At 39.7% G+C, this 9,776-nt stretch overlaps 1 protein-coding gene across 3 annotated transcripts in view; it reads right to left on the bottom strand.

Annotated features, from left to right (window-relative positions):
• The window catches only part of LOC147625730 (protein ZINC INDUCED FACILITATOR-LIKE 1-like), a 178,051-nt gene extending 171,668 nt beyond the window's left edge, over positions 1-6,383 (bottom strand). For all 3 annotated transcript variants that reach the window (XM_086817263.1, XM_086817262.1, XM_086817261.1), the window contains exons 1-3: positions 6,081-6,383; positions 5,842-5,882; positions 5,575-5,635 (exon numbers count right to left, since the gene is read on the bottom strand). In XM_086817263.1, coding sequence (XP_086673389.1) covers positions 5,575-5,635; positions 5,842-5,882; positions 6,081-6,237 — 259 coding nt within the window. In that variant the 5' untranslated portion in view covers positions 6,238-6,383. The remainder of the gene's footprint in view (positions 1-5,574; positions 5,636-5,841; positions 5,883-6,080) is intronic.
• Positions 6,384-9,776: the final 3,393 nt, after the last annotated feature.

Genomic DNA, 9,776 nt, shown 5'->3' on the forward strand with positions numbered 1-9,776 from the left:
TCCCAGCAGCAATGTTGTTGAGATTCAAGCTCGATGTCAGCGTGTGCCAGCTGTGCTATGTACTGGCATGTTAGGTAGGAACATGTGTGAGACATAAATGACCGCGTCCAGCTGGTCATAGTGTGTGGACATTAGCTAGGGTTAGTTGTGTGTGGACACAACACAATAGCGTGTGTGTGTATTATGGATTATGGCTTTATGCATTGTGTGAGAAGGGAGATGGCTTCCCTCTATGGTTAGGGTTTGCAATATACATTAGGGTTTGCTCCTGTGTGTGTGTCTCCTCTCCCTCTACCTGTTTTTCATCATGGTATCAGAGCCTGGTGCTCTCTATTAGGGTTTATGAGTGAGTGAGAGAAGAGGGAGAAGAAACTGTGAAGAAAAGCTGTGAAGCTTGCCATTGATGCTGTGAAGCTTAGAGCACACCGATTTCTATCAAATCTGAGAGCTTGGCCTACCGGGTAAGGTCTACTAAACATCCTTGAGCGGATTGCAGATGATTCAAGCACAAACAAGACAAATTAGGATTACCCAAAGCAAAAGAAAATTCTGGTTTTTGCAAGCTTTCCATTGGAGCTTGAAAGCAGTGATGTATTGTGAAAAAGGATGTAAATCTGACAAAGAAACATGTATCTGGCAAATAGGAATGTATTGGCAACTCATGTGCAAGCCCTACACTGAATTTGGAGCAAGTATGATGCATTTGAGTGATTGAAAAATTACTGTTTTTGAAGCTCTCACAAATCAGAGAAAAAGAGTCACTTGGTGGATGAAATTAGAGCAAGTTTTTGCAAAAATCAGACAATTGATGGGTTGTACACATGCCTTGGTGTGTTAGGCAATCATATATACTCTCAATTGACACTACAATCAGCCCAAATCCCCTCAGGAGCAGGCGGCGCAGATCATACAGAGAAAACAGAGCACTTTTCTCATATTCTTGATAAGTGGAGGCCAAATTCCACTTGTGTAACCTGAATTTTGCTTAGCAATTGTGTAATACACAAACCCAAGGAGATTGCTACATGATTGGTTGGAACAATTATGAATTATGGAGCTGGAAATGAGATGATTAAACAGGTTGTCTACTGTGATTAGTGAAACAGAGTGTGATTAATCGACTAATTACTCTCTCATCTTAAACAATTGGTCTAATTCCTTTTACATGGAGTTAGTGGACATCATTGCTAAGCTAATGAATGCCTGGTCTCTCAATTTGGACAAGCATTGAAGAAATTAGAGCAATTCTACTACTGGTTTTTCGAATTTTTTCTCAAAACAGAGAAGGGGGTTTGACAAAATTGGTATGTACACACCTTGGTTGGTGTTGATATGCAACATTGAGCTTGTTTAGGTGTCAATGTAAGTTATCCACACTTGATTGAACCACTACATTGCAATTTGAAGCCTTGAAAAGCGTGCCAAAACAGGGTACCTTGGACTGCGCATGCCAGTTCATTTTGGATGCAATCAGTTTGATTTTCTACATCAAAAGTGAAGTTTGTTGACTACTTTGGAGTATCTGGAACACTTATTAGAGTGTGGTTGAGCTGAGAAAGGCTCGTTTACAGATTTGGACGTGCGGAAGGCATTGAGCAAATATGTCGGACGATCCAGTACAAATTGTGGGTGAAAAGTTGGATAGGAAGAACTTCCAAGCATGGAAGTACAGGATCAAAAGCTTTCTGAAGGAAAAAGGTTTTTAAAATCTTATTACAGGTGCGGAGCCAGAGCCAGAACTACCCCGACAACCTACACAGCAACAGGTTATAGCTCATAAGCAATGGTCAGAAAGAGCATACAAAGTTTTGCATTACCTGTCTATATGTATCTCGGAAGCTATACTCGTACATATACATGATGCTGAGAATCCCAAGGATGCATGGGATACATTGGTAAAGCTGTTTGATACAGACACTAGTGCTCGCAAGTCTCAGTTGAGACAACAGATTCATAATGTGAAACGGAAAGGAAGGAGCATCCATGATTATGTACAAGAGATAAAGAAGTATGCAGATGCATTGGCAACAATCAATGCCCCCATGCATGATGATGATTTGGTAGACATTACCTTGCGTGGTCTTGGCAAGGAGTATAAGTCTTTTGATACATCCATCTCGGTTCGGAGTACAGGTTTACCAGACTTTGATGAGTTGGTTTCACTCTTGCTTGTTGAAGAAATCAAACTCGGTGACTCCTTTCATGATGCATCTACTAGCCATGATGATAATGGTAGAAATCAGGCTTTCTATTCACAAAGGGGATCTAGAGACAAGGGGAGATTTGCATCACGTGGCCGTGGTAATGGTCGTGGATGGCAGGACAGGTCACCACAACAGAATTTTCAGCCTACATATGGTGCTAGAGGTGGTCGTGGATATATCCCTCAGAGAGGCAAAGGTAATCCTCGTGGTAGAGGACGTTGGCAAGGCCAACAAACATCTATGCAAAATGTGGAATGCCATTACTGTGGAAAATTTCGTCATATGGCACGTGATTGTTTCCGCAAACAAAATGATTTGAGAGGGGGTAGAGCACAACATGGTGGACATTATGCACAACATGGTGGAAATTATGCATCAAGCAGTAATGATGGTAGCGCAAATCACTTGTTTGCCATGAAACATGTTGTGGGATCTATGATGACAAATGCTGAAAGTAATGACACTTGATATATGGACTCTGGAGATAGATATGTGCCTCCACATGCTAGAGTGACACGTGTTCAAAGTGATCCGCATGCATTGCGGAGATCTCAAAGGGTCAGGTATCCAGTTGACAGGTTGACATATCGTGATTTTGCTATGCATTACGCATATATGACCTCTTTGGTGAAGCATGTGGAACCTACATGCTATACGGAAGCTATTGGAAAGCATGTATGGGAGAAGGCAATGGATGTTGAGATGGACGCGTTGGTTCATAATGAAACATGGAATTTGGTTGCCTTACCACAAGGCAAAAATGTCATTGGTTGTAAATGGGTTTACAAGGTGAAATGTAAGTCAGATGGTTCCATTGAGCGACATAAAGCAAGATTGGTAGCTAAGGGTTATGCACAAACCCAAGGCTTGGACTATGATGAAACATTTAGTCCAATTGCAAAGATGGGAACAGTGAGAGCAGTCATTGCTATGGCTGCAGCAAATGGTTGGGAAATGCATCAAATGAATGTGAAAATGCATTATAAATGGTGATCTACAAGAGGAAGTTTATATGGCGCAGCCAGAAGGATATGTACATCCAAAGTATCCCATGCAGATTAAAGAAAGCATTACATGGTTTGAAACAAGCACCTCGTGCTTGGAGTGATAAGATGAGCCGATATCTTATCTCCCTTGGATTTCAGGTTTCTACAGCAGATTCTTCACTCTATGTGAAGAAAACACATCATGGGATTGTCTTACTTGTCATCTATGTGGATGACTTGATTGTCACAGGAGATCATGCTACAGATGTTATGCATGTCAAGAAGGCATTGAGTGGGCAGTTTGACATGAAAGACTTGGGTGAATTGAGATATTTTCTTGGAATTGAAGTGATCAAAGACCATGCAGGTTATGCTGGCAAAATATGGGATGACAGAGTGTAAGCCAATGAGTACACCTTTGGAGCAGAATGTGAAGTTGCGGGCTGATTTTGGTAAAGAGTTGAATGATCCATCTATGTATAGAAAGATGGTTGGAAGTCTTATTTACATGACTATCACACGCTCGGATCTCAGTTATGCTGTGGGACTAGTAAGCCAATTTATGCAGAGCCCCAGAAAACCTCATTTGGATGCAGTGAGACGCATTATGCGATATGTAAAGACCACTGCACATTATGGTCTTCTTTATGAGCATGGTAAAGGCTTGGATGTACATGGCTACACAGACGCAGATTGGGCAAGTAGCTCGTATGACAAGAGGTCTACTAGTGGTTATGCCTTTACATTTGGAAGTGCAGTGGTGAGTTGGAGTAACAAAAAGCAACCTACTGTTGCTTTATCTAGTACAGAGACTGAATACAGGGGTGCAGCCATTGCTACATGTGAAGGAGTATGGTTAAAGAATCTCTTGGCTGATTTGGGTGAGCCTATTGATGGCAACATGAGCAGCATACAGTTGGCCAAGAATGTAGTTTTTCATGCACGGACCAAACACATAGAGGTCCACTATCACTTTGTCAGAGAGAAAGTGTTCGATGGTACAGTGGATCTGCAGTATGTGAAGACTAAAGAGCAGGTGGCCGACATCTTTACAAAGCCACTTAGCAGGGAGAAGTTTGAGTACTTCCGTACTATGTTGGGAGTACGTGGGATGAGCTTGAGGGGGAGTGTTGAGAGCTTTGATAGCCCAAGCTCATCTACATCTTCATCTATGACAGTACATCATGAGTTTAAGAAGAGCTGTTGAGATTCAAGCTCGATGTCAGCGTGTGCCAGCTGTGCTATGTGCTGGCATGTTAGGTAGGAACATGTATGAGACATAATAAATGACCACGTCCAACTGGTCATAGTGTGTGGACATTAGCTGAGTGTGGACACAACACAATAGTGTGTGTGTATTATGGATTATGGCTTTATGCATTGTGTGAGAAGGAAAATGGCCTCTATGGTTAGGGTTTGCAATATACATTAGGGTTTACTCCTGTGTGTGTGTCTCCTCTCCCTCTACCTGTTTTTCATCAAATGTGAGTGCACACACTTCCCTGTTTCTCTTCCCCTTTACCCCATTGTCATTTAAAAGCAAAGGATTTTTTTATACCAAGTTTGATATCTGCACATTACTGTACACGTAAATGTCCTTACTCTCTTGAATTGAGGTGTTTTAAGGTGAGCACAGGTATAGGCAATAAAAACCATTTACAATTTTGGAATTCTTGACAAGGTGGAATTCTTGACAGATACATAGAGAGTAAAGGTGCTACATACACACACAAACACACACATTGGGCTTATTAATCTCCAAAAAGACCTTAGAGATTTAGAACCACATTGTACAACCCAGCCATTGTCTTGTGATAAGAATCTCAAAAAGTTATTTTGCCACCAAAAAATGGGGTGCTTTTTGTAACGTGCCTGGTTTTATTGTGCAGAGGTCTCGTAGGTTCTACAAAATCAATTCCCCATTTCCCAAAAGGTTGTGTAACTATAACTAGTATGAGAGGCATTCTACGTTTTTGTTGTGGTAAAAATAAATCTTTGATATTCCTCACATTCCTTAACAAATTCTATGGCATCATCGAACAATATTGGCCACCGTAGTCCTATTTGGAAAACCTTGCAAGCAGTTTTTCCTCATGCACCCTTCTTCTAGAACATTTACAAATTCATCCTCCCTTTTGTATCACCTTAGCACAACATCCTTTCCAAGCTTATATAGTTGTCCCACTATTAACTGATAAGCTGCAGTTATTTTTTCTAAAAGCAAGACTTTTAGTTCTGCAATAAAAACTGACAACAAATTTATATAAGATATCCACTAAACAAAGCATATGTAAATACACTGTGTTTAGGCATGTTTGAAGAAAAAAAGGCAAAGCCGGGACACTGATTTTTTAGCGTATGGAAAATTTGATCAAGTTTGACACCTATGTAGCCTGCGTATGAAGCAATTTTTGTGTCTGACTTCGCAATTCCAAAGTCTCGGGCCTACAAGAAAGACATAGATACGGTTCTTACAAAGAGTAGAATACAGGCTACTGATTAAGTGTAGCTAGCTTGATGTTTTGGTTCACATATGAACAAGAAACTAACAAATTTATCACCGTGTAACTCTCATGACCCAAAAAACAAAAGAATGGTTTCTTTTAAGGCATGGATACGAAGGGAACTTGCCAAAACAGGGAACAACTTACCATGAAATATACAAATGGGAAAAGCGAAGCAATTGGTAGGGCTGTAAACAATCAAATCCAAAAAGAAGTGATTAGAAACATGTGGTATTATCGAAACCTTCGACATGAAAAAATAAAGCTGAATATAAAAACAAAGAAGGCTTATCATGCATCCATGATCGAAAGGGAAAGGGAAAGGGGCAGCTACAACAGCTGCGTCAATTTTCATGATCGTTTGCAATCATGTAAAAGGAACTCACTGTTGCAGATGACCAAGAGGGCAACCAAGGAGAGCTCTTTTTTAGGGGGGACGCCATTGGCAGCAGCCTTGCGGCGGTCGAGCAGGCAACCGGGGCAGCCATGGTGGTATGACGGCAGGAGAAGCGGGGTCTCAACGTGGGGCTCGCCATCGCCCATCCTCTCAAAGTCCTGCAGACTGCCTGCTCTGGTCAAGAGGGCGGGTGGTGGCCTGCAGGCTGCCTGCTCTCGAGTCTCGCGGTAGCATGCTCCCCCACCGCTGTCAGAATATTCTGCCGGCCGCACGCTGTTTGAAAAGTGTAATTTCAAGGATTCAATAATTTGGAAATTTCAGTTATAAAACAAACTGGTTTATATATTTCTTCATGGGTTGAGCTTAAAGGTCATTTATTTTTTTCGCTGTTTGAAAAGTGTAATTTCAAGGATTCAAAATTTTAGAAATTTTTTCGCTGTTTGAAAAGTGTAATTTCAAGGATTCAAAATTTTAGAATTTTTTGTTATAAAACAAATTGGTTTATATATTTCTTCAATAAAAACGGGTTGAGCTTAAAGGTCGTTTATTTTTTTAGGTAGTGAAAAAATAAGCTTATTTCTAACACTAGAGCTTTTCACTCTCAAATTTCAATTATTATATTCCACTATCATTAAGGAAATATTTCGTTAAGACTCCTACACTACAAAGCGTTTTTCTAGCACCAACAAGACCAAGACAATCAGACCCATTTCCCTCATGGTCTTGGTAACCTTCATCACATTTTTCTACTGTTTTATCTCATAGCATTTATCTAGTTCTCTGGCAACCCCATGGTGGTGGATATTGGAGCAAGCCTGAAGTATGAAGGCTTCACTGGGTGTCATTCATTCTTTCGGGTATCAAGAAGTCCAAGAGAAATATTGGATTTTAAAAGAAACCCAAAGCAAAAATTTGGTTGTCAAGAGATGAAGCACATGTTGATTCCCTCATTTCTAAAAGTTGTCTAGACTCAAAACATAGGTTTCAAAATTCAATTTAATTAATCTTTCTTCATAACTATATATAACCAATCTAAGAAATTATACATAAGACATAAATATTAAAGGATGTTCAAACTTTTGGAAATAATATGTAAAGTTTTTTTATTTATAGTATGTAGATGTTGAAAGCTTAAATGTGAATTTTGAAAGAGAAAGGTGATTGCATTTTGGGTGGTTTGCAACTCTCTCTCGATAGTGTCTAAATCTCACAAATTAACAAAATCTTGTTTGAAATGTGGGATATGTATACAAATTGTACATTTTTAGCTATGATCTTTGACATTTGTGCCTTTAAAAGTCATCATTTCTAAGTTATAGGTTAATTATGTGATGGGTTAGGTTTAATCCAAAAGCACTTTTGGTCAAGGGCATACTCTTTTCCACGATCTCTACAGGACTCTTATGGAAGCATAATGCCCGAGATTGGTTGAGATCTCCCTACCTTTTGGTCTGAGGTCTCCCTTTTGTATGATTTTATCTTAGTTAATAGAAGTCTATTTTCTAAGAGAAACACAGAGCTTACTTCTCGTCTGTTTACTCTTATAAATGTCTTCTTCATGCTGTCAAGCAATCAAATTCCTACAAAAAAAAAAAGCACTAACTAGAAAGGTAAATGATGCAAAAATAGACAGAGGGAAACACCGAAAACCAACTTATATCAGTTTGAGCAAAGGGGCAGCTACAACAGCTGCGTCAATTTTCATAGTCATTCATGAGAAATTAATCACTAAAATGGAGATCTCACTGTTGCACAGAGGACCAAGAGGACAACGAAGGAGAGCTCTTTTTTAGGGGGGCTGTCAGATTTTGTAATTTCAAATATTCAAAAATTTGGAAATTTAAGTTATAAAACAAATTAGTTTATATATTTCTTCAATAAAAACGGATTGAGCTTCAAGGTCATTTATTTTTTCGGTAGTGAAAAAATAAGCTTATTTCTGACACGAGCTTCTCATTTTCTTTTTTCACTCAAATTTGGATTATTATATTTCACTATCATTAAGGAATATTTTGCTTAGGCTCCTACACTACAAAGGGTTTTTCTAGTACCACACAGTGATGACAGGACCAAGACAATCCAACCCATTTCCCTCATGGTCCTGGGTAACCTTGATCACATTTTTTCCACTCTCCTATCTCGTAGCATCTGTCTAGTTCTCTGGCAACCCAATGGTGGTTGGATAGTGGAGCAGGCCTAAACTTTAAAGGCTTCACTAGGTGTCATTCATACTTTTGGGTATCAAGAAGTGCAAGAGAAATATTGGGTTTAAAAGAAAGTGAAAGGAAAATTTTGGTTGTCAAGAGATGAAGCACATGTTGATTCTCTCATTTCTAAAAGTAGTCCAAACTCAAACTACTGCAAGTTACTAGTTGAAAACTAAAATAACTATACTTACCATAGTTTTCAACCATTGAAAACTATTGCATTGTGTAGGTACATCTCGTCCATAGTTTTTAGCCATTAAAAACCACTAAAAGTTACTTTGTGTGGTATAGGTACATCTCATCCATAGTTTTCGGCCATTGAAAACCACTAAAAGTTATAGGTACATCTCATCCATAGTTTTCAGCCGTTGAAAACCACTCCAAATTATTTTGTGGTTGAAAACTGTGGACAAGAATTTTTTATTGTGAAGTATAGTTATTTTAGTTACCACCGCAAGTTACTTTGTGTAGGTATATACCTACACAATGTAACTTGCAGTGGGCTGAAAACTATGGACAAGATATTTTTATTGTAAAGTATATTTATACCTACACAAAAAATCTTGTAGTTTTCAATGGCTGAAAACTATTAAATACATGAGATTTAACTACTAATAAAATATAATCACCATAAAATTCTTCACAAATAACAAATTTGAAAAAAATCCAATGCAATTGACTAAAATGTTTTTATAAAGCAACATATTTATTTAGTGTCCTTTTTCTACCTGTTTGCATCCTCCTTCTTCTTTGTCTTCTTCTTCTTCTACTACTTCTGCTACTTCTTCCTCCTCCTCCTTCTCTGCTTCTCCCCCTGTCCTTCCCACTTTCATCTCTCTTAAGCACTCCTAATATATTTTGTACACTTTTTATGAACATTGGCATAGAGGGATAAAGTTTAGATCTGGGTTTATAGTTTAATAAAATAGGGTCATTAAAGGGCATAATCCAGGTGCTGGATCCTGGTCTGTACGGCCTGCATCTAATCTGTCTGGCCATGAGAGTCCTGTGTGATGCCTGTAGGACCTGCATGTCGGTGCAGAGGGTCCCAATCGTGTCTGTAAGGGCTCTAATCTGGAGGTCCCTATGCGTCACCTCCTCTATCAGTACCCTAATCTATATGTCTCTCTATGAGGACTCTAGCCTGGAAGAGGCTAACTGAGCCCCCAGAGAGGCTATAATCGTCTCCTGAACCTGGGATCGGTCCAAGAGGGCTCTGAGCTGCAAGTCGAATCCGTGAAGTCCGTTGTTTGTAGATAGGTGGGTGAGGGAGTAGAACTGTGAGGTGGGATCGGTGATGAGGATGAGCCTGCTGGTGAGGACGTTAGGATTTGGGTGGGCTGTGAGGGGTAGAGGGTTGGGGTCAACTGAGAGAGGAAGAAAGGGGGGGAGAGGGTATGTGAGGGAGTGAAGGAATGGGTGGGGAGGAGAGAGGCATGTGTAGAGTAAGGAGTAGGGTATGGAAAGAGGGAGGGAAT

The sequence above is a fragment of the Cibotium barometz genome, chromosome 23 (assembly GCF_041138505.1).
Source record: "Cibotium barometz isolate CiBa-2024 chromosome 23, ASM4113850v1, whole genome shotgun sequence".
Taxonomy (NCBI): Eukaryota; Viridiplantae; Streptophyta; class Polypodiopsida; order Cyatheales; family Cibotiaceae; genus Cibotium; species Cibotium barometz.